We start from the raw sequence: 25,778 nt of genomic DNA on the forward strand, positions 1-25,778 counted from the left end.
AGGGGATCTCACTCGCCTACTGATTACAGCAAACCATCGTCACAAAAAAGAGTTAATGATGACATAGCAAATTAGGTGCGGACATTGCTGATATCATACTTTCGCTCATTATCTGATATAAATTATGGGAGTGACGATTATGGGAGTGACAGCGGCGGCGATAAAGAATGAAAATTGGAGAAAGTGGCAAGATTAAAATGAACGCGAACAGTGACCGTCAGAAGAGTTTACTTCCGGGCAAGGCATTTTGAGCCACGCCATCCTCGAGGAAACTTTAATACTTAGGTATGTATACTGCGAAGTAGATTGATTTTCTAGTTCCCTTCAAGTGTATAAATGTTGTTCGTTTTTGCACACATGAACATTTGGGAGTGCATATTTTGGAATGACTAATGAGGGCGTGGTCCACCCTAAGTTCACCCTGACAAAAAAAATGAATAAAGTCAAATCAATGATGACTAATAATGTTACTGTTTTTTTTTAGTTTTGCCTTATTTGGTGAAAAGCTAATAGCACAATCAATGCCCAACTTGAGTTGCAGTGCCTGATGAGGGAAAACAACTATTATTGGTCAACGATTTTTTTTAGCTTGATGCACTTTTTGGTACATAGTTACGTAATGTAATGTATGCGGGCATGTCAAATGATATACAATCTATTAACCAATTGCTTATTTTGTAATGAACTTGGTGCGTCAAAATAAGCCAGGTTTGAAGAAAAAATTAATGAAAATGATGATGTTTAATACAGTGAAATCATGAATTAAAACTTGCCACTTTTCTAGTATTTACCCTACTACTACTGTGCAAATTAGTGAGGAGATCTTTGTCATATGCCGTCTCTTCTTAAGGAGTTCAATTTCCAAGAATCACTACGGATTTGTCTGATCACCATTGCTGTATGCCTGTACCTAGAATTTATAGGAAGATGACATTCAATGTAGACTTATTTGGAAATTGAAATGACTGTGAGATTTCATTCAAAGACAACTCCTCAACAAAACGTTCATTTGAATACAAATAGAAAAATCCAACAAACATAGGACGAAAATTTCATCAAATGGGATGTAAATAAGAAAGTTATGAAATTCTTTAATTTCACAAACTTTTTATATGCACGTCCTGGTCGATAATGCAATTGAGGCGAATGACAGCATCACCCATTCACTATTTACTTTTTTTGTTAAATGAAGTATGCAATTTTCAAATGTTCTCCTCACTATCATGTGAACATTGTGAAAGGAGTTTTATTCCTCCCTGAATATTTGGAATTGCCATTGCTTTAACATTTTGTTGTTCAGTCAAGCTGCTGCTTATTGTCAAATTTGTAAAAATTGGAATATTGCATAATTGAAACAATACAAAGCAATAATAAAAAAAGTGTGGGACATCATCAACTATTTCATTTGCATGTCACTAAGTGGTACACATAACTTTTTTTTTGAAAAATAGGCGATACTTTATATGTCATAACTTTCTTATTTCATATCCGATTTGGATGAAATTTCCAGCGTTTCGCGTGTTGGATTTTTTTTTCTTTTGATTCAAATAAAAACACTCACACTACTGCATATATGCCAGGTAGCTAACTTAGATATCGATTATCTTTTATGTCTTTGTCGATCCCTCTTTGTAAAACTTAAGAACAGATGTGTAATGAGCCCAATTATTAACGGAGTCACAAAACACAGGGGAACTTATTAAGTAAGGGAGCGAAAATTCTACCATAGTATGAAAATAATGAATTCACAAAATATTCAAATAAGAATAACTATAATGCATCATCCCCTTTCCTTTTCTTTCTTTCACTTTCTCCTTATATTTTAAGGGGACAAAAGGCCAAGCCCCAATGCATTGATTTTAATTGTGATAAAATTTTTGTATTGGTATCAGCTTTACACTGTAAAAACTGTGGTGTTAAAACTGACACCAATTGGTGTTAATAGAGGACCACACCCTGAGGTGTCAAAATAACATCCTAGAGATTGAACATAACACCAAAGAGTGTAAATGTAACAACCAAAGGTGTTGTAATAACACCTATAGGTGTAAAACTAACACAACCAATTTAACACCGGTGTAAGATAACTGGTGTGGTCCTATATGTACACCGGTTAACACCACAGTTTTTGCTGTGTAGTATGCAAGGATTATGCATGTTTGATTTATCACCCTTTCACACGGTAAAAAAAATCGTAATTTGAATGATGATTCCAGTGAAAATAAGGCTAATGACGAATTTTAAGCACGTGCGAAACCAAACTAGTACGTGATTAGAATCACGAACGCTAATCACAATCACGAATTCCAATTCTACTCCGGAGGTGATTTGAAATCATGGTACGAATTTCGCGTGTGAAAGGCACTCATCGTAGTTTGCATTTGTGATGCAGTGCTTTGATTGACAAGTCACCAAGGACACATACGTCATTTGTTCGGGAATTCGAATTCAAATCAGTTTTCGAGTGACGTGTAAAAAGTTCGATGATTCTAAAGACGAATTGCAGTCATCATTACAATGCTGATTCAAGATTCACGTGTGAAAATGCCCTTTTTTAATCAGAAGCAAACTTGTGATTCAGGTTGAGTTGGCACTTAACTCCATTGTTAATGTCATCAAAATAATGGGAGTGTTGGCTCATTGTTACACCCACCGGTAATGACGAATAATCACGGAATTTTTATCGATAGTATTTCTATTCATGCAGGTATGGTGTAACAATATTTTGATGAGGGGCGGGGGTGCAACATTGAATATTTTTTAAAATTAAAATTATGACCAACAGAGAGTGAAAAATACTTGTAGTCTCTTATTAATGATCTTTTACGCCTCTTCCTATTTCTTCCCTTTTTCTCCTCATCTTTTACTTTGTTTTATCACAACTCGAAAAAGTGATAACTATTGAAAGTGTCCCCGAAAGAAATATGAATAATATCAAGGAGCAGATTCAATGGTTGACATTGCAATTCTCTGATATCATTATGATGACCTGAGATCAAATTTTGTCGGAGAGCCTTGGCAAGCCTTTCTAGGCTTTAGATAAGACTCTTCGAGAAAGGGGGTTTATGTGAACTACGCCCAATGCCATCTCGTCCAATGACCATGTCGTTTAATGTCTTTTGGTCCAATATCACCTGTTTAATAAACATTTTCTCCAGGGCCACTCCGTCCAAAAAGCCACTTCGTCTAAAAGTAGAGTTGGGCTATACAGCAAGGGGTAAAAAGGGCATTGTGTCAAATTCTTTGGGGCACCAACTAATTTGATGCAGTGTCATCTCTAGAGCATTTTGTTATCAATTTTAATGAAACCAGCCAAAATATTAGAAATTGTCGCCCAAAAATCTGATCTGGGTGGGCGTGGCCCCCAATAGGCCAAATATGGATGGGGCTGAGGGCATTTTAGTAATAACTTTAGTGCTTACTATCAGTTTTGGGTGATTTTTGTGTTGATATACATGTTTTTGTAGTAATGTAAACAAATGAAACTAATAAAACCATTGCCAGAGTTGATCCACCGGGGGATAGTTTACATTTCTTACAATTTTAAGTCATTTGTGTTGCAACCAAAGGCCTGTTGCATAAAACTTTTTACCTGAGAAAACTCGGGTAAAAACTGAAAACTAAGGTTAGTCTGATTTCTGCCATTGACAAGGCAAAACTCCGGTAACACAAGGCAAAAACTCCGGTAAAAACAACCTAAGCTTTCTCAGGTAAAAAGTTTTATGCAACGGGCCCCAGGTCATGTGACCTGGTGTGAAAATCAAGTAGCTAATTTCTCTATAGCATTTTTTTTTGTAAACGGGAGCCGTTTGGATGTGATCCATGACAACTCAAGCTGTACCCCGGTCAAATCAGAGCCCTCCCCCCGAAGCGTGACAAGCTTTGATGGGAGAGATCAGCAGACGGCCGTTCCTTCGACATACATGTAGACTTGTCGTTTTTTGTCTCACCTGCGAAGCAAAGTGAGACTATAGGCGCCGCTTTTCCGGCGGCGGCGGCGACGGCGGCGGCGTCAACATCAAATCTTAACCTGAGGTTAAGTTTTTGAAATGACGTCATAACTTAGAAAGTATATAGACCCAGTTAATAAAACTTGGCCATAAGGTTAATCAAGTATTACTGAACATCCTATTAGAGTTTCATGTCACATGACCAAGGTCAAAGGTCATTTAGGGTCAATGAACTTAGACCATGTTGGAGGAATCAACATCGAAATCTTAACCTGAGGTTAAGTTTTTGAAATGTCATCATAACTTAGAAAATATATGGACCTAGTTCATGAAACTTGGACATTAGGTTAATCAAGTATCACTGAACATCCTACATGAGTTTCACGTCACATGACCAAGGTCAAAGGTCATTTAGGGTCAATGAACTTTGGCCGAATTGGGGATATCTGTTGAATTCCCATCATAACTTTGAAAGTTTATGGATCTGATTCATGAAACTTGGACACAATAGTAATCAAGCATCACTGAAAATTTTGTGCAAGTTTCAGGTCTCATGATTAAGGTCAAAGGTCATTTAGGGTCAATGAACTTTTGCCGAATCGGGGGTATCTGTTGAATTACCATCATAACTTTGAAAGTTTATTGGTCTAGTTCATTAAACTTGGACATTAGAGTAATCAAGTATCACTGAACATCCTGTGCGCGTTTCAGGTCACATGACCAAGGTCAAAGGTCAATGAACTTTGGCCGAATTGGGTGTATCTGTTGAATTAACATCATAACTTTGAAAGTTTATGGATCTGATTCATGAAACTTGTACATAAGAGTAATCAAGTATCACTGAACATCCTGTTCGAGTTTCAGGTCACATGATCAAGGTCAAAGGTCATGTAAGGTCAATGAACTTTGGCTATGTTGGGGTTTTTTGTTGAATAACCATCATATCTCTGTAAGTTTATTGGTCTAGTTCATAAAAAAGTGGACATAAGAGTAACCATGTATCACTGAACATCTTGTGCGAGTTAGAGTATTATTCAAAGTCAGCACTGCTGCTATATTGAAACGCGTGATGCAGGTGAGACGGCCAGAGGCATTCCACTTGTTTTTTTTTTTTCAATTGAAATCACAAGTGATACCCTTTAGTCATAAAAAAAACACGTGATCAAATGATTTTATTCAATAAAAGTAAGGAATAATGAAACATTTCTTATTGGCTACATAGACTTGTACATGAAATTAAGTTTTTGAGCGATTTTGGGTCTGACATCCACTTACGTAATATAACGTTGAGTAACTTCGGAACCAAGCAACCGAGTGTCGCGACTTTTTTCTCAAAAGTTGCGCGACACTTGAAAGTATATAGTCAGCTAGAGGCGAGGTCAAAAAGTTCGCGCAGTGGATTTATCGAAAAATATAAATTATAATGTTACAAAATATGTCAAAAAAGAATAACATACACATTTTAAATGGGAAATGGTCCCACGAGACCAAAGTCGTTTTTCGGGCCGCACCTTCTCAAATTTGGATCGATTTTGATAAGGGAGGTATCGAAATTTCATTAGGCTTGTGCCCTAAGAAAACTTGCAGCATGGTGGCTCAGCGGTAGAGCGTCCGCCTCATGAACGGGAGGTCGTGGGTTCGATCCTCGGCCGAGTTATACCAAAGACTTATAAAAATGGGACCTTCTGCCTTCTTGCTAGGCGCTCAGCATTAAGATTGGAGAAGGGTTATGATAACATGTTATGTTATGCAAGGCCCGTTGGTAGAGCAGTTTCCTACCTGAAGTGGCTACCCTGGGTAAATAAAACGTTATTATTATTATTATCATTTCATAGCCTATATCTACTAGGAACTCTTTTCATAAATTTATTTCTCGCCTGCGTTTTGTTTCAAATGCAAAAACAAAAACAATCAGAACACAAAATAAAGGGGTAGGAGATGGGTAAAATCTTTTGTAGAACCTCTTTTAAAGCACAATCCTGAAAAAATATTCAATGCGAGTGAAAAATAAATTTTGCCAGGGGGGGATTCACCCCCTGGATCCTCACCTGGGAATTGGACTTACCGGATATTGGACCAAATTTCAATTGAACCAACTGGCAATGAGGTTAGGCGAACTGCCTATCGGACAAAGTGGCTTTTGGCACAACAAGCTATTGCACGAAATGGCTATTGAGCAAAGTGCCTATTGGACGAAGTGTCATTTAGACGAAGTGGCTTTTAGACGAAGTAGCTTGGATGAACTGACATTGAATAGAACAAAACGGCATTAGACGACATGGTAAATGGACGAAATGGCATTGGACGTATAGGTAAATCACCAACCCAGGATCTATAATAGCAGTCGGTTGTCAGGGATGGGCAAGATGTCTTTATGATGACGTTATTCCCACTCAATATTGAATTATCGGTTTATTATGAGTTAACCTCTGTTTTTATATTCTTTATTTTCAAATCATATGGGGCGGTCGCACCTGCTTCCTTGTCGTGGCGCCGCACCTGGTCATTACTAAAATATTGATAAATCAAGAAGGGGGACGATTTTGTGAGCGAATTGGTTAAAACCATGGAGACAAAGAGCACCTTTATCATATAGTCAAATAACAAAATGATTCATGCATGGATGATTCTTAATTATATTTTTAATCACGTTAGACCTCAACAAAACCTTGTACACTATTTTTCTGTATTTTGCAAATTGTAACAATATTTTAAATGTTATGAAATATTCTGACAATTTTTCCCATTGACATCCATCCTTGAAAAGCAATATTTAGAACCCTCCTCAGCAGTGGCGTACCATGGGTCACGGCATGGGGGGGGGGGGCAGCACATCAGCAAAAAAATTGAGTCACTTAGTGAGCGTGCGAAGCGCGCTGAGTTGCCAGGTATACTGACCTAATAGAGGCATTTTAAGGACAGTGCCATTAAACGGATATGTTTCTCACTGATCAAATAATGCGAGCGCGAAGCGCGCCCTGATGATTTATGATATTCCGACCTAAAAAGGGACACTACAAGCAAATTTCAGCAATAATGATACATACCTGTATCGCTAAACAAACGATGCGAGTGCAAAACACGAGCTAAATTTTTTGTACTTGAACCCAAACAGGGACATTTTAAGGACTGTATTTTAGGAATCCATTGAGAGGATACATATCTCACCATACGCAGCGCTTGCTGATTTTGTTAGGAATACATCTAAACACACGAAACACTTTTTGAAGTCATTGTAATCATGATTTTCATACGCATCTCGGTGTTGCGAGCGCGAAGCGCGAGTTGAAAAGTTAGGAATTTCAGACCTGAAGAGGGGCACTCTAAGGCTTGTTTGTAGGAATTCACTGAGATCATGCGTAATTCACTAACCACGTGATGCAAGCGCGAAGCGCGAGCTGAAATTTTTGATATTCAGATCAGGAAAGGGGACATTTCAAGGACTGATTTTAGGAATTCAATGAAGAGAAGACATATCTCACTAATTCACTAATGCGAACTGAAGCACGGACAGGAAATGTTTTATATTAAGACCTTAAAATGGGGCAATCACTTTGAGAAGTCATGAAAAAGAAGTATATGTCACTACATAAAACAATGTTAACTCGAAGTGCAAGAATTGACTTGAAAACGGGAGGCTTTAGTACAACATGATTATACATCCCGTTAAACAGACAATGCGAGCACCATGAACAATAAAGACTTAGGCCCTGAGCAAATTATGTTTTATTATGTTTCATGAACAATAATTCTTCTTTCCCGCTAATTTTTCCATTCTCCCTCTTTTTCTCCTTTTCCCCGTTTTTTTTGCCAGCCGATGGGGGGGGGGGGGCACGTGCGCCTCCCCGTGCCCCCGTAGTTACGTCACTTCCCCTCATGGTGATTACGCTCTAGGGTGATTACTACCCGACTCAATCTACCCCTATTGGGTACCACCTGCTAGGAAGTACCTCCGAGACACATGCTGTTCCCTAGCTGGGAAAACAACCTTGAAGACATTAACCTCCCCATCCCGACAAGTACCCCGAAATCAGTGGCGTATAGAGGGGGGGGGGGCATGGGGGCGCTTGCCCCCGCAAATTTTCAAGACCCCCCCCAACATGCCCCCCCCCAAAAAAAAAAAAAGAGAGAAGGGAAGAATATAACATCATTTTCTGAATGTTATATTCAAATTCTGTCACAAAATTTTGATTTTGTAATAAAAAACTTTTTTTGCTCGCTCGCAAAATTGTATTTATTTTTCTGATACGCCATATCCGGCCCCTTATTTTTTTATTGGGCTCGTTACTTTTTTGTTTTAAATCATATTTATTTCTTCCTCATATCACATATAAAAAATATATATATAACATGACATCATTAAAACTTAATTGTTTCAAGTTTACACATAAACATTTTAACATGGTGAGAAAAGGAATATATATGAACTTCAAATGTAAACTTAAAATTAATCTGCTCACATTTCTTTAACAACTTATAATCACGAAGGGATAAATACAGAACATAATCCGGGTACAACAGCAAAAATCTTAATTACGGAAATAAACTTATAATCTGTATATAAAACTCAAGTTAAGATTCTCCATACTCTTCAATCAAACTGATTAATGAGGAAGTTATATATAAAACAAAGCATACACACAACTTAAAACCAGACCCTTAGCTACACTTAACCCCCCCTACCCCCATAAACTACAAATAAAAAGAATAATAATAATGGTAATAAAAAAAAAAAAACTAACTAAGTGGTGGAAGACTGTGAGGCTGATTCGTCAAAGTGCTCCCATTTTCTTAAATGAAATGCCAAGGTTCCCCTTTCCGTTGCAAGCCGTTTCTCTAATTTTCTATTTTCAATTAATTTATCTCTAATTTCCTTTACATTTGGAGGTAACCCCCTTTCCCTACCATGGAAGATCATGAATTTTATCAAAATTATAATGTGGTTTAATAATTGTTCTGTTTTTACATTAGTCCCATTTATTCCAATATGAATTTGTTTCCAAGATATTCTCCTAAGAAACGGTAAGTTTAATTTATCAGCACATTTCTCCCACAGTCTTTTAATTATATTACACTAAAAAAATACATGTTGGTATGTTTCTTCTAAAGTATTACAATATGAACACAACCCATTTATCCGAAGTTTGAATCTGTGTAGATGATGGTTCGTATAGACTATTCTATACAATAATTGAAACTGAAACTCTCTCAATTTGGAAACTAATGTGCACAACCTTGGCCGAACAAAAATCTTTTCCACTTCCTTGACTGTTATATTATAAACTTCCATTAAGTTATAAAAAGCAGAGCTAATTTCTACATTATTGCTTATTTGACTTCTATAAACCATTTTTGCATTTATTTCTTCAAATTTATAAACTTTCTTTGTAAATACTATTTCTAGGCTGAGGCCACAGTGGATAGACTTCCTTTCCGGCTCAACGTTTCTTTTCCATTCATGAGGAATTATTGAATATATTTTTCCAATTTTTGAAATTTCTTCTTTACTTAAACCCTTTAAAATAAAATAAGCATCCTTTTCCAATAACCCTTTTTCATCACAAATATGGTGAAGTCGACATATATTTTTCAAAAAACGCTACTAATCGAGGTAGTAACCCATAAGGCATCTTGCATTATTTAAAAAACATTCATTATCATTAGCATATCCATAATTACCTTTATTATTATTATTGCTCTTATCATTACTAAAATTATTATTATTATTATCATTATTATCATCATCATTATCATGAATAATATTATTTCAATATCACTTTTGTTTATATTTTGATTACCATTATTAGTATCGGTAATAGAAAAACCTGACGAAGAAGAAAGATGGGGGTCTGTTACAGTATCCCTGAAATAAGTCGAGAAAGCGTTGTGGCCGAAGGAGAAAAATTTAATTTTAAAATATAAAATTGAACTCATAATATGGAATAAAATATGGCATTGAAAAAGAAATTGTCTGAGAATTTTCGATATGGCATAATAATAATAATCAATATTTACTTCCGTAGACACTGTCTTGACGGATGCTGCCCTATATTTGGAGACGTTGTTGCATGCAGAATACCAAGAGCAATCATGGCAGAGAAGACATTGAGCGACAGAACAAACTTCCCATCGCGGGGTCGAGAGCCGACAGAGGGTACCAACGGTGGGACGGGTAGCGCAACAGGTTCAAAGGTCAGTGGCGCTTCCAAAGACCACGAGGAAAAAAGCGTTCGACCAAAGGAGAGGAAGACGAGCTGTACGAAGAATGAGAGAAGCGGTTCTAAGAAGTCTGTTCATTTTGGTCGTAAAGATCATGCCGAACAATCTGGTGGTAGAACTCATCAAAATGGAAGACATCATCAAAAGCAGAGAGACCAGCGAGAGCAGCATGGATATCCGGCAAGAGGAAGGAGATACCCGCCAAAGACACCAACATCCAAAACAGGGGTCAGAGGTAAAGCCATAGAAGTAGAAGGATGTGGATTGCCGGTTCTTAGCAAGAGTACGGATTCTCGGTTTTCCAAAGATCGCCTGTAAGTTTGTACTATTTATGAGAAATAATATTTTGCCATGACATGTGAAATCCTCTTACCATAACATTCTTCTTCTAATGGGTGTCAATATCCAGGGGGTGGGGTGGGGTTCGGGTTTATGGAACATACAACTACTTCTTAAAAAGTAATTTTCCAACAACAAAATCACCAAAGTTAGGAAATGAAATATTAAATATCAACAAAAAAACCCCCAATTATAAGTCATGAAGATCTTGCTCGCCTATAATCATCTTACCCAATAATAATACATCCCTATTAGATATGGAAGATTATTAAAGGTCACGTCCACCCTAGAAAAATATTGAATTGAATAAATAGAGAAAAATCAAACTAGCATAAAAATTTCATCAAAATCGGATGTAAAATAAGAAGGTTATGGAATTTTAAAGTTTCGCTTATTTTTCACAAAGCAGTGATATGCACAACTCAGTGACATCCAAATGAGTCAGTCGATGATGTCCATCACTCACTATTTCTTTTGTTTTTATTGTTTGAATTATACAATATTTCATTTTTTACAGATTTGACCATAGGGACCGACTTGACTGAATCATATAGTATTAAACAATGCTTATTTCACATGTTCAGGGAGGAATTAATCATTGTTGTCAATGAGGAGAAAATTAAAATATTTCATATTTCATATAATAAAATTCAACAGAAATAGTGAGTGGATGACGTCATCAGTCTCCTCATTTGCATACCAACCCGAATGTGCATATAACTGTTTTTGTGAAATTAAGCGAAACTTTAAAATGTCATAACTTTCTTATTTTACATCCGATTTTGATGAAATTTTCAGTGCTGTGCTTTTTGGATTTTTCTCTTTTTATTCAAATCAATTTTTTGTTGGGGTGGACTTGTCCTTTAGCTTGTTAGTGCCCTTCACGGGAGCAAAAAAAAATGTTTCAATTTTAACGCCTTAGTTTTTATACTTGGTGTACAAAGATCCTCTCGTATTGGCATGGGATATCGTAGAATTGCAATTTCAGAATTTCAAAAGTGACCGTATATTATAATGACAATGAATGGGGTCCCGAAAAGAGATATTCTTATGAGCTCAGTCTGCTCAGAACCTATGGACTGACAGAATTGGAAGAAAGTGCTGACCCAAAAAATCCATTTATCATTATCGGCCAAATTCCTTTGACACTTTTGATCGTCCGATCACTTTTCTCACATGAACAAAATGACCCACAATGGTTCCATATAATGGTGGATAAAAAGAAGAAAAGTTATAAGCTCTAGATACGGTCGACATTCCTCTTTTTTTGTGAGAGAGAAAGAGAGAGAGGGGGGGGGGGGGGTTCCTAGCATGTTCATTCGTGCTTCGTTCGCAAGGTGAGGCTGCTCGAATTATTTTACTGCAAGTTTTTTTAAGGCTTAAATATTCATGACTGAATGATATATTAAATGGAACATTTCTTTCAAAAGATACTGGAAACGAATGTATATCTGTTTGGGTATATCAGTTGAATTCCTCAGTGTGTGCTACCCTTCAGGTTCATGTCCTTTCATTGTTTACCCCTTCTTTCTGTCCTTTTTTGTTAACCCGTTTACCAGGTCATCTTCTTCAGGACCAAAGGACAAGCGCACCTTTCAACCCATCAGTTCAAACTTCTTGAATGACCTTCTTATGATGGAGCCTTCAGAGGCAGCAATTCAGCTTGGTTCATTGAAGGGAAGCTTTGTCGCAGGTCTCGAGGAAGTTGATGTAGATGACAAGAAACAACGTCTATTCTGGAACGTTCTTGCTCATCTTTCCGATGGTGTCGGCGTGGCCAGTACAGTTATTATGATTTTTTCGGTAGTTGTTGGTTCTAGACTCTTTAATAAACATCTACCACTTTTTCTGATTGGTAAGCGGGGAAAAGCTTGCAAAGGAGGCGCTCTTGAGTTTGTAGGTTTCATCGCAGTACTCTTGAGAGTACTTGAGTCAATGTCCTCCAGTATTCCGAGTAGATTAGCAGACATCAAGGTAGCCTTGGTACTCATGGAAGACGTGATTAACTCCATCGATGGAGAGTTAACACAGGACGTCGCACTTTCTGCCAAGAGCCTCTTACAATATATAGAGTCTGTTGAAGCGGATAAAGAGTTAGCGCACATGAAGCAGCGGTTTGCTTCATCGAAACCACCACCAGATGACTTCAGACAACAAAGCATTCTTCCAAGTTATGAAGAACTGAAACCATCTCATCGTCCATACCTGAGGCCTCATATAGTTAAAGGAGTCTACCCAAACGCAAATCATTACTTTGATGTGCATTTCAGGCTCATGAAAGAGGATTTTATCCAGCCTCTCAGAAGTGGTTTAGATCAATATCTTCTTAACAAGCAAGTTCAGCCAGAGAATAGAGTAAAAGTTCAAGATGTCCGGATCTACGAGGAAGTTGAACTTATCCGGCCCGAATCCAACAATTTCGGGGTGACCTATCTAATGTCATTTAAAAGGATGCCTCACGTCAGATGGGAAGTGTCGAAACGTTTGATATACGGTTCACTTGTTCTACTATCAGATGATGAATTCAAATCGTACATTTCAGCAACCGTAGCAAATAGCGATGCTAGACAACTTGCACGCGGGGTGGTGGACATACGACTTCTCGATGAAGCAATGTCATCTTTGATTGGTAAAACATTTGTCATGGTGGAATCAACGGTATTCTTCGAGGCATATCGCCATGTTTTGACGGGTCTCCAGCAGGTAAGCCCTACAGATTTTCCAATGACAAGATATATTCTTGAACTGAGGCCTGACATAAATCCTCCAACATATATGAAGGGCTCGGGCCATGCCATACTTGATGTGTCTAATCTAATGGTTGGCGGAAATCCAAAGAACACCACTGATGGCATCAAACCTCAGATTACCCCTTTAATGAGCATTCAAATCAATCGTATACCGACATGTAGTGCTCCAGAACAAGGCAAAATTGACACTCCCTTTCCCATATCAGTTCTGAATGAATATGCCTGGCCAGGAGCTAAGGAAACCAAGCTAAATCCATCTCAACTAGAAGCAGTAAAATCTGCACTGACACAAGAACTGTCCCTGATTCAGGGACCACCCGGAACAGGAAAAACATACATCGGATTGAAAATTGTTGAAACTCTCCTCAAGAACAAGAATTGCTGGTCAGATAAAGAAGCAGGTCCTATTCTACTGGTCTGTTACACAAATCATGCATTGGACCAGTTTTTACTTGGCATCAAACAGTTTCAAGATGAAGGCATCATACGAGTCGGAAGTCGTAGCAAATGCCCGGAGCTGGAAAATAACAATCTGAAACAAGCCATTAGAATGAAGCGTTTCAGGAATACCGGTAATAAGTTCATTACACGCCGTGCTGGGAACATCAAACGGGAAACTACGTTGGTGAAACGTGCTCTTGAGGGCGTGCAAACAAGAATCCAGTTGAGTTCTCAAGGTATTTTGAGGGAGACGGAATTAAAGCATTTCCATGTCATGTCTGAAAAGCACTTCAAGAGTATGAAGAAATTAGAAAAATTTGGGTATGCCGATTCATGGATCATAGAATGGTTAATTCCTGACAATGAGAGCGTGAAGGAAGTGGCACAAAATCACGAAGAAGAGACCACTTGTGACAAGGAAATCGGAGAAGGGGACGCATTGGATTCTGAAGAAGTTGATAAAGTGGATGATAATATCGACGTAGAAAATGAAAGAGACTTGATTGAGTCAGAGCGAGTTAACAATGATGACGTAGAAGATGATGAATCATCGGAAGTCAAAGTTGTCAAGAACCTATCTCCTCTAGCAGTTTACTACGACGATCTGTTATCATCAGACGAAATAGATAAGGACGTAAAGAATTTCCTGAGGGAAAAGGCAACATTGCAAAAGGAAATTAATCCGAACAAAGTTACTTACATACGAGACGTTTGGAAGCTTGATGTTACCCAACGCTGGGAGCTATATCATCACTGGTTAGGCGAATATATGTCAATCCTAGAAGCACAGCTCCCTGTTCTTCAAAACGAGTATACTCAATTATGCACGGAATTGCAGGAGACAAATGATTACGAGAAATGTCTGGTCCTACAACAAGCTACAATAGTCGGTATGACGACTACAAGGGCAGCTAGTGAACGTGAATTGCTGAAAAGAGTACAACCAAGGATTACCATTGTTGAGGAAGCGGCAGAGGTGCTCGAGTCACACATAATTACATCGCTACATTCTACCTGTCAGCAATTGATCCTGATTGGTGATCATCAACAACTACGCCCAAAGCCAAATGTTTACCAACTAGCAACAAAATATCATCTCGATGTTTCCATGTTTGAACGTATGGTAAAGAATGGATTCCCCTACAAGAAACTCAGACAGCAGCATCGTATGAGGCCTGAAATATCGTCATTGATGAGAGATCACTTCTACCCGGAACTCGAAGACCACGAATCCGTGTCTTCATATCACGACGTAAGAGGGGTCGGGAAAAACATCTTCTTTCTTGATCACCAGGAAGAAGAGGCACACGTAAAAGAGACAATGAGTCACTACAATCTCCATGAGGTTGATTTTACAGTAGAATTGTGTAGGTACCTTCTGAACCAGGGTTACAAACCTGAACAGATTACTATACTCACTGCCTACACTGGACAACTACTGAAGTTCAAAGGGAAAATGGACAGAGCTACATTTGAAGGCGTAAGAGTGGCTTCAGTCGACAACTACCAAGGGGAAGAAAATGACATCATTCTACTCTCCTTCGTACGAAGTAGTCAGAATGGCAGGATAGGCTTCCTGAGCATCACCAACAGAGTGTGTGTGGCGCTTTCCAGAGCAAAAGAAGGGCTGTATTGCATTGGGAATTTCACCCTTTACTCTAAGAAATGCAAATTGTGGAGGGGAATCTACGACGATTTGATTGCCAACTGTCGTATAGGTGATGTGTTGAATTTACAGTGTTACAACCATCCACACAACAAGACGGACGTAAAAAGAGCAGCAGATTTTCAGAAGGTTCCTAACGGAGGATGTGGAATTCCTTGTGGAACGTTGCTTAATTGCGGACATGTGTGTGTCAATTTGTGCCATCCGGTTGATCGACTGCATGAAAACTACATCTGTCCTAAACCTTGCACAAATAAGTGTGAAAGAGGCCATGACTGTTCTGAGATATGCGGAATCAAATGTCCACCATGCCGTAAGAAAATGGAAAAGAAACTGCCGTGTGGTCACTTTCGTGTCATGAAATGTAGCCAAGATCCCACATCTGTGAAATGCGATGTGATGGTTGAGAAAACAAAGCTTCCTTGTGAACACATTGTTAAGCTCCCGTGCTATATGGATATTAACAGCTTTGACTGCCCTACAACAGTGCGCAGACAACTCCAGTGTGGTCACTTTAAATTTGAGAGGTGCAGTGAGCATGGAATGTGCTCGGTCATTGTCAGCAAGAATTTACCATGTGGACACATAAAGCTGATAGAGTGTTCAAAGACGGACAATCCCGACATTGTATGTACTGAATTGGTTTCGAGGACTCTGTCTTGTTCTCATAGAAAAGAACTTAAATGCAACGTTGACCCAGATACAGCCCTTTGTCTTATAGTTGTCACAAAGACACGTCCGTCCTGCGGTCACCTAGTTATCGAAGAATGCTCGACACAAAGTGATTGCTCTCAGATTGTTGTCAAGAGTCTGCCATGTGGTCACAGAATGGATATGGTGTGCTCTACAGACGAGAATGGTGTGTTTTGCCAAGAAAAATGTGAAAAGAAGCTCGCTTGTGGACATACTTGCACTGGAATTTGTGGAGAAAAGTGCATTACGAAATGCAAAGTGTTCGTAATCCGAAATGACTGGCCATGTGGTCACAGAGTAAAGGCAAGGTGTAGCGATGGACCAGATTCATGCCATGTCAGATGTCAGACCGAACTTGGTTGTGGGCACATGTGCCATGGGACATGTGGATCATGTATGGGAGGTAAATACCACCTACCATGCCGAGACAAATGCGATCGCACTCTGGTATGTGGACATAAGTGCACCCTCGATTGTGTTAGCCCGTGTCTTCCTTGTTTCAAGACATGTGAGAACTTTTGCGACCACATAAAGTGCAATCATCCATGCGGAGAAGTGTGTCCCCCTTGTACAAAACGGTGTAACTGGAATTGTCCGCACAGCGAGTGTCAAATGCTTTGCTGCGAGCCATGCTCTAGATTACCCTGTGATGAACCCTGTCCGAAGCAGCTGAAGAAGTGTGGTCACCCATGTGCTGGCCTATGTGGAGAGATCTGCCCAGAACTCTGCCGCATCTGCGACGAGGTGAAGCTGAAGGAAACCTTTGCTTCTCAGGACACAGATGCATCCAGGTATTTGAACGTAATTTTGTTTCACTATTTAACTGGGTAATTCCATTAAGTTTGTACGTCCCACCCCCAGTACTGGGGAACTCCTGAAGTGATTGTCTCTGTTTACTAGTTCTTATGGAAAGGTTTAATTTTCTCGATTTATCACTCCTCGAGCAATTCATGAAGTAAAGTAATAACAATTATAATAATAAAAAGGGCCGGATGTAGTAAAAATTATTTTATGGAAGTTATTCTTTTTTACGTTTCAGCCTTTTCAATATGCATTTACAAACTGTTTGGTGGTTAATTTCAGTGATTTTTAAAATCGTTATTATTGAAGTCTTTGTATAAATATTATGTTATGTGGTCAGCTAATCAAGGCTTGTCCCTTTCTTGCTGCCCCTCTCATATTCAATCCAATTTTATTTGTATTTTTTTCTATTTTGTGAATACAATACTTTGTATTAGTAGTGTTTTTGAATGGATTTTTATGAGCAAATAAATTGAAATTGAAATTAATTACCAGAATTTAATATGAAAAAGTTTAGGGAAAATCAGCAAAATACACTACCTCTTCTAAAATGAAACGCACAAACGCTCCCCAAGTAAAGAAATTACCTTTTCTGAAATTTGTTTATTTTTTATGATTGAAGGTTTTCATGGTGGTATAAACAATCGCTGAAGATACACCATGTGTAAGGTCCTGGAAGGACTGAGCGGGGGACTGAGATAAAAGTGGTTAGAGATAGAAGTGAAATGGAAAGGCAAGAAAGTGGAGGTTGAGAAGTAGAGTATTCGTTATGGAATGAGTGTAGTCCTTAAGAGAACCAGAAAGAGAAAAAATTACATTCAGGCAGGATGACAGGCTTGAGTAGGAGATGGGCTCGGTTGAGTTGGCTTGAGTTGGGCTCGATAGGTGAGAAAGGCTTGAATAAATGAGAGACGGCTCGCTCAAGTCGCCAAATTGGGCTGTAGAGCAGGAGCAGGGAAGTAGACTCGACGTTCGGGCAGGAAACTGTCCGCCTTCAGGAGTGAAGACTGCCTTTTCTCCAGTCCTCCAGGACCTTACACATGATGTAACGTAAGTTACTTCGCGATTGTTTATTTTGTGTTTATGCATTTTCAATACATTTTTATTTCCAATCTAGATTCATGCAACTGGAAGAATGCGGACACGTTTTTGAAGTATCCGAACTCGACAGGCACCTCGGTCTTCACCAAAAGGAGACCACAAACTCGTTTATTTTGGTAATACATGTATTTTTTTACAATGATATACGCTTTTAGTAGAAAACATCCATCTTTTCACATCGCAATTTGACTTATTTTATTAACATTAATCAAATTTATTTGTTACATCTCATTTTAGAGCATCTGACAAAAAGAAGAATTTAAAAAAACATGTTATGAATTTTATCTTTTTAATTATTTTCCTTACCCTGATCGACCCGAGTGCCCTAGACTCTATATTTGACATGGTTATAATTAGGGGAAGGCGGGGTAAGTTGTGACACTTATTGTTGCATTTTGCATGTTAGAATTGATATGGCTAGTAATATTGTAAAAAAATAAGTACCTTGCCTTTAAATTTGATTCTTGGGAAATGTTTTTCACTTATATATAACTTTCTACCCCCACACTGAAAATCACCTTGACCTTTGGGGTAAGTTGAGCCACAAAAACTATGTACAAAATGTATGCGGGAACAACCAGGATGTCAATTTTTCATTTAAAGTCTTTTCACTTGCTAATTCTCAATAAATACAAACATCTTCTAAAATTAAAAGAACTGTCATGTGAATTTGATCCTTTCTGCCTGCATATCAATGTTTTTTACGTTTTTAATTTTTTTTGTCATACATCACCATAAGAATTAACATGGCTCAACTTGCCCAATGTTGAATTGGCTTAAATTACCCCAGTCCGAACTTTTTGCGATATTTTCACATCCACACATTTCTTATGCATTCATCATGTAAAAGAGTATGACAAGAACGAAAATCCATGCCTGGACTAACAATATTGTTCGTATTTCTATAATGTATTTAAAGACGTGTGTTGATCAAAAGCACTTATCTATTTCACACCCTTTTATACTTTTTTGACTGAAATTTTTCTTTTTCCCTCCAAAAAGTACTTTTTGTTTCAAAGTTGGAAATAAATTGGTTGGGTTAATAAGGGTTATGCAATGGGTTATCAATACATGACACCACCACAATGTCTGACTCATTCTATATTAGCCTGGGGGTGGTGGCTCAACTTGCCCCTATGCTCAACTTACCCCGCCTTCCCCTATAGTATTATGCTGTCATTTTGGGTGTAGAATGTTAACAGCCTGTGTTATTGTTAAAATCTATTCATAAAATTCTAATTATGATAGCAACACGATGCACATGCACAGTAATGATAAAAATAATACCAGTTTGTTCCAAATGATTCATTACACAAGTATGGGACGAATTGAAAAAAATAAAAAAGTTACTTTTAACCTGCAACAGAACACAATCCATTTCAGTTCAGAATTCTATGACGAACATTCCGACCTTTGGTGCGTATGAAAGTAGCTGATTTAAAACGGTTCTCGTCATTGTAGTTCTAACCCACATTTCTTTCCTATACCTTTCTCAGTTGAAGAGATGCCCAAAATGCAGCACGCCATTACGTAACAGTAGACGATACGGAACTATCATCAAGCTATCGAGAAGGCACGTGTTGCATGTCAAGAAGAAGATGGAAGCTAGGAAGAGTCAGGTAATGTCGGGAAAACGTGATTTACAAGCGAACATGATGAGAACCCTCACCCTTGCAAATCTAAACCCCCTAGGTATCGAACAACACACCATAGGGATCTGGCTTCGTAGACACAAAAACCTTAAAATGGAATATGAACCAGCACTCACGTCTCGACTGCTACTCATACGTATATTGATTGAGATGCATGAAATGTTAACCAATATATGTATAGAGGATAGGTACTCGTCTGCAAAGTCGCACCGGGATAAGTTAAGTTCCAAGACTAAAAGTTCCTTTTGGAAAGGACACACCGATATGGCTAAAGCACAGATGGCTGAGCTAGGCAAGGCAGTTCTTAGAGATGCTACTAGCTTTTCGCACCAAGAAGCTAACGACCTTCATGAAGTAATGCATCGAACCATTTACAGTGTACTTCTACTGATTAATTGGCTGAAGTCAACGGATCGACAAAGAATCCGGCACCTTGAAGATTCTCTTAAAGTACTTGACGGGAAGCATTTTCTCCGTAATCATGGTGATGCAGACTTGAAGCAGATGCGACAGGTTTTCGATGACCTCTACAAATCTACTTTAGATAAATGGCTAGAGAATATTCAGGAATTTCATCCAAGTCATACGACGACCTTTGCCCGTGAGAAATGGTGTCAATGTCCGAAAGGGCATACATTCATGGTTCAGGAGGACACATGTAGCATTTCAAAAATGGACTGTGATGTATGTATGCGCATAGAATCCAGACACATGTCACTGAAAGAAGGTCAATCCCCTCATGCAAGATCTTCTGCCACTGTGGAGCAAAAATTGACAGAAAGAGAGTTTCGTCGTCTTGCAATAGAAGTTCCAAGTTGTGGGCCGCGGCGCGGACCGGGGAAAATGCCATATAACAGTGCGCGAAGTATGAACACTTCCCACAATGCCATCAAGGATGAATCTCATCCAAATCGAAGCAAAAATAGTCATGGTGAAGCAAGTGCTCGTAAAACAAATCCTGAAGAAAACGAAGATAACAAAGGCGCATTCCTTCACGCTCCGGAAGCTATTGCCAAGGACCTAACAACAGGTACGTTGAAGAAAAGAACCAATGCGCATAAACGAGGTGGAACACCGAACGCTGGTCCACATCCTGTTCAAGACATAACTACAACTCCTGAAGTAAGCCAACATAATTCAAGAACGACAATGAATACCATGTCAAACGAAAAAAGAAAGCCACAAGGAAAGGTAACACCGAGTCAAGGAAATGCTGCATCCAATTCTAGGCCGAGTATTGGGGTAACAGCTGACCGTGGTAAACCTAGTACTCGTAGGCGAGGTCGACAACGACGTGCGCGTCGAGATGATGGTCAGGAAAATACGTCTGGGGATGTCCAGAGAGAAACTGTTAGGCATACGATCGAACAGCACGATTCAACTTCCGGTCAGAATCATGCAACAGCAAGTACAGGTTGCGCATTCAAAGATAAGAGGCAGCCGGAAGAAAAGGTGACTCTGAGTGAGGTTAAAACATCCAGGTCACAAGAACCTAGGACTTGCGCGCCTGATCATGTTTCAAATAATTCTCGTAGAAGAAACAGAAGAAGAGGTGGTGGTCGAGGAAATGGCCAAAGTGGTGATGGTGTTGGAGACAAATAGACTGTGAACAGAAGAGTTTATCTAGTCTTTCTGGGCATCATCAATGTGAAAGTGGTACACATATTGCCTTCCCATCGTACCCAGACGGTTTAAAATTTATTTACCATTTACTTTAATGTGAGCCTTTCTGGCTTCTAGCATAAAAGAATTATTCGAAAATTGAGCAATAAAGAAGGGTAGATTTTTGATAATTTTCTGAAAGTTTACATCCAATTTGTATTCTTTCTGACATGGACATGACAGGCATGTAGAAATGGCCCTTTGTCTTTACGTGTATACAACTTCCAGGAGTATATTACATTGAATTTGAAGATTAACGATGAAGATGCAACCATTCCTGCTATCTCATGTAGATTTTTTTTTCGACTTCCACATTGCAATGATCGTCTTGAAGCTGTAACGATTGTTAGTGGATGTAACAATCAATCATACAAATCCAGGTATATACAAATTAGGTAAAAACATGGGATTGGGAGCCCCTAGAAGTTTTCATTTAAAAAACTTGTAGGTGGGGCATCGCCATGCTACAATTAAATGCAAATTAAAATAACACATACATAAAGATTGAACAACAAATAACAGTGAAATACAATAATTAAAAACAATGGGCTAATATAGGGGAAAATAAACAAACAAGCAAACTAAAAGTAATAATTACAAATCATAGTGACCTACAGTGTGCTATTTGCAGGAGTTTTTATGATGAGCGAAAAATTCAACTTTCAAAAGTTTTTAAAACTTTTTTAGGGTTTTACGTGGTTTAATATCATTATTTAAATCATTCCACACCTTAATTCCTCTACAACGTAGAGAATTTTGGATGATTTTAGTTTTTGGAAGATATTGGTGAAGATCTGCTGAATGACGCGTAAAGTATGAATGGAAAAGAAGCATTTGAGTTGAAGAGATTATTAAAAATATTTGGCAAGAGATTTGAATGGTAATTGTACATAAATATGTAAGTATACATAAGAGCCAAGTCACATATTTTCAATATTTTACAATCAAGAAATAACTTGTTTGCGTGACTATTGAAATGTGCATTACGAACAGTTCTAATTAACCCCTCTTTAAATAAGAAATAATCTACGTAAATTCATTCCCAGAGAGCGTACAGCAATAAGTGAGATGGGGTAAAACCAAAGTATTATAAAGTGAAATTAATACATGTCTGGGTAAAATAAACTTCAGTTTGCGGAGGACACCAGTACTTTTTGATAAACGAGTGCATAATTCATCAATATGAGGTTTCCAGGATAGAAATTCATTTATCTTGATACCTAAAAATTGATATTTGATACCTGGAAAATAATCTTGCCATCCATAATAACTGGAGGAATGTCAGTACCATTTTTGTGTTTTGAATAGTACAATTTTTTTTTTCAAGGTTCAGTGACAGTTTATGGCATTGAAGCCAGACAACGCCTTTACAAAGTTCAATTTATGGTGTTAATGAGAGGAATAATATTTTTTTTAGAAAGAACAAAAAGAAATCATGCGCCTACCTCAATTCCATGGATGAAGTTCTAACGGACAGCAGAATCCTGACAGGGGGGGGGGCGCCTTCGTTCACTCGCTTTGTTCACTGGCCGATCGATATACCGAGGGCGCATGCGCAAATTTGGCCGAGCCGATTTGCTTTTAGCTATTACTTTTGTTTGCAATTTTTAAAGCGAGTGAACGAACGCGGGGCTCCTTTTTTGAGAGTCTGGCTACTGCTTCGATGTCAGGATTTTGCTGTCCGTAAGGCCTTTATCCATAGAATTGAGGTGGGTGCATGATTTCTTTTTAAAATTATTTTTTTGGTGTTTTTGGTATCCCAACCTCGAAGGTACCCATGTTAGTATTCGTTACCTGTGGCTGCCTATCTTACCTTCTGGGCTCCGGCCCGCTTCCTTTGTTAGCTAAATCTTTGACCTCAAATGACTATGGGCTAACTAAGCCCAGTTTCGAGAAATGCAAAATTTAGCCTGCGTGGACCAAAGGCTCTTGAGAATTCGGGCAAATATGTGCACTACTTGTAAAACACAAACTCTATCATATACGCTACATCCGGTATGCATCTATTTAGGTAAATTTCTTTTTAAATGTTTTAATTTCATAAGCACTTTGTCATTATGCAATTGATTATCATATATTCTTGTACATGTTTTGTAAAATGTTCTGAAACTCAGCCTTTGGCTGCGAATGAATTTTCAATAAATCATTAATATACCTTACTATACTTATACCTACGATACCTTCAGTGGCGTACCTAGGATTTTTCAGAGGGGGGGGGGGGGATTTGGCCGCCCCAAAAATTGACAAGATGTGGTGATTGGTATATAACATTATTTGTTGCTTATGTAATCTTACATGATGAGAGTACGACTCTTCCCATCGTGTTGTTATTTACCAAATGATGCAATGTAGTAATTTTTTTTTCTTCCAATATTGGAAAGAGTGGATACATTCCAGTTCCGTTTAAATTGCAGCATTGGTTAAAATGTTCACAGTGTACGGTATCATCACCCCCCCAAAAAAAATGCCTGGTTTACCTTTTTCACCAATATTAGGTAATTCAGTAGAGTGTTAGCGCTAAGTAATATTTTCACTTTTATATTGATATTTTTCTCATTATCTTAAAGAGTGTACATTCATGTCTCAGTTATTTGTTCGTGTTAGTTGTAGAGAACAAAGTTCTATGATTCAATGTCATTGGCATATTATTTGTTGATGTTATTTGTTTACATTTTATTGCATTTACTTTCGTGGGTCATAAACGGAGTTAAATAGCATTGAGCATTATGTGAGGGAATGATATTGTTCCGAACTTAGAATCGAAAATTTCAGTGTGAAACGAATTTCTGTTTATTTTATCAATAATCCATTATTGTTTAGTTGACAATGAATGTTATTATAAGAGGTTAAATGTATGAAGGGCGTAGTTCTGAAATAGTTTTTGAGATAGTATTCTGAGCTAGTCTTTCTTTTGAAATTATTTTGACTTATATTAATTCTGTTTTTATGTACACAATATAATTACTTTATTCAAATTTCAATCACTTGACCTTTGCTTCAACTACACCACTCATTTTCTGTTTTTGTTCATTGTTGTTCATTTAGCCCTATTTGTTTGTTCCTGTATTTTGATTTCAAACATGATAGTAGAGAATAAATATATTGTTATTTCTATCAATTGCATTTGGCCTTTTATCAATGGTCATTTAATTTATGATTTATATTTCACCATTGTATAATTATTTTATCTCTGTTGATTTTTGCTTGTAAATTGAAAGTTTTCAGCCTGCGGGCTGCCTTTTTGATATTTTTTTCAATAAACCATACCAATTCAATTCAATATGTAGTGTGTCCAGAAATAAAGGAGGCACACTTCGTATAACGACATTACATCAGGCATGACGAATTTGCCAAAGAATGGGCGGGATTTCAAGATGATATGGTATATTGATTTATAAAGAGGTTTTTCAATTATTCGTGTTATATTGAAAGTGTGAATTTTGACTCTGTTACTCATCCGGTTATAAAGCAATGACTTCACGTGTCAATGATTTGGGTGTCGGCTTGGCGATTGTCTACCGACCAAAAGATGAAGATATAAATGTTAGCAATGAGAGGTCATTATAGATCATGTCTATTTTCAAGACAAATGTAAATCATTACCCTAGTGCTTATTATTTGTTGGTTAATTTCGTTGATTTGATATAAATAGGCTTTATAGTAAAGAAAAAACACTACGGAAAGAATGCTATCACATCACACGCACTTGCCAATCTCTATATTTAAGATGTACCATTGCCCTTGCGGGTTTCATCTGATAAAGATTATCCAAAGTGATCATGGTGATAGCGCCATCTGTGGAATTGAACATTTAATACTTGTGAGGAATAAGATTGCCACAAAACTGATTTATCGAGTAGCTAAAGATAAAAAATTGTAAAATCTCGCTTTCTTTTAAATTGGCTGTTCGCATTCTTCTTTTAAAATAGCAGAATCCGTAAAACGCGCATAAGCCATGAGTTATATTACATATTCTTTCTTCTTATTCTTTTTATCTGGCGGATGTATGTCCATTATGTACCTTTCGTATTATATGCCCTTGAATATTATCTATATTATCTTATACGTTGTATTCATCTTATTACACTGTGAATGAGCATGAATGAATAATTGAATAAATGATAAATTCCAATAGCGTTCACCAGAATTCGAATGAAAAAAAGAAGTCAAATTTGTTTCAGTTGAGTATGAAATAATGGTGATGGTGATATGTTAACATTATGCATAAATAAATGGTAATGATGATGACAGAAGTGATGATGATAGTGGTGGTTATAGTTGTGATGGTTATAAAATGGATGATGATGAAGAAGATAAAAAAGCAACTCCTGTATATTTGCAATGAATTAGCTTCTTTGGCGTATAAATTAGGGAAAATTTGATTTGAATTATCAAGTGACACTGAGGATGTATACTAACATATAGATAAGGGCGCTTTCACCTTTGCAATAATTAGAAAAAAAAAACCATATTCGTTACGCGACACATCTCGAGCAGGCTATTT

At 37.8% G+C, this 25,778-nt stretch overlaps 1 protein-coding gene across 1 annotated transcript; it reads left to right on the forward strand.

The window, feature by feature from the left end:
* LOC121407412 (NFX1-type zinc finger-containing protein 1-like) lies at positions 1-25,778 on the forward strand. Its single transcript, XM_041598475.1, has 5 exons — positions 1-285; positions 9,974-10,483; positions 12,068-16,849; positions 17,977-18,076; positions 19,457-25,778. Exons 2-5 carry the CDS (start codon positions 10,041-10,043, stop codon positions 21,212-21,214), a joined length of 7,083 nt encoding a protein of 2,360 aa, XP_041454409.1. The 5' UTR covers positions 1-285; positions 9,974-10,040; the 3' UTR covers positions 21,215-25,778.

The sequence above is a fragment of the Lytechinus variegatus genome, chromosome 2, assembly GCF_018143015.1.
Source record: "Lytechinus variegatus isolate NC3 chromosome 2, Lvar_3.0, whole genome shotgun sequence".
NCBI classification, from domain to species: domain Eukaryota; kingdom Metazoa; phylum Echinodermata; class Echinoidea; order Temnopleuroida; family Toxopneustidae; genus Lytechinus; species Lytechinus variegatus.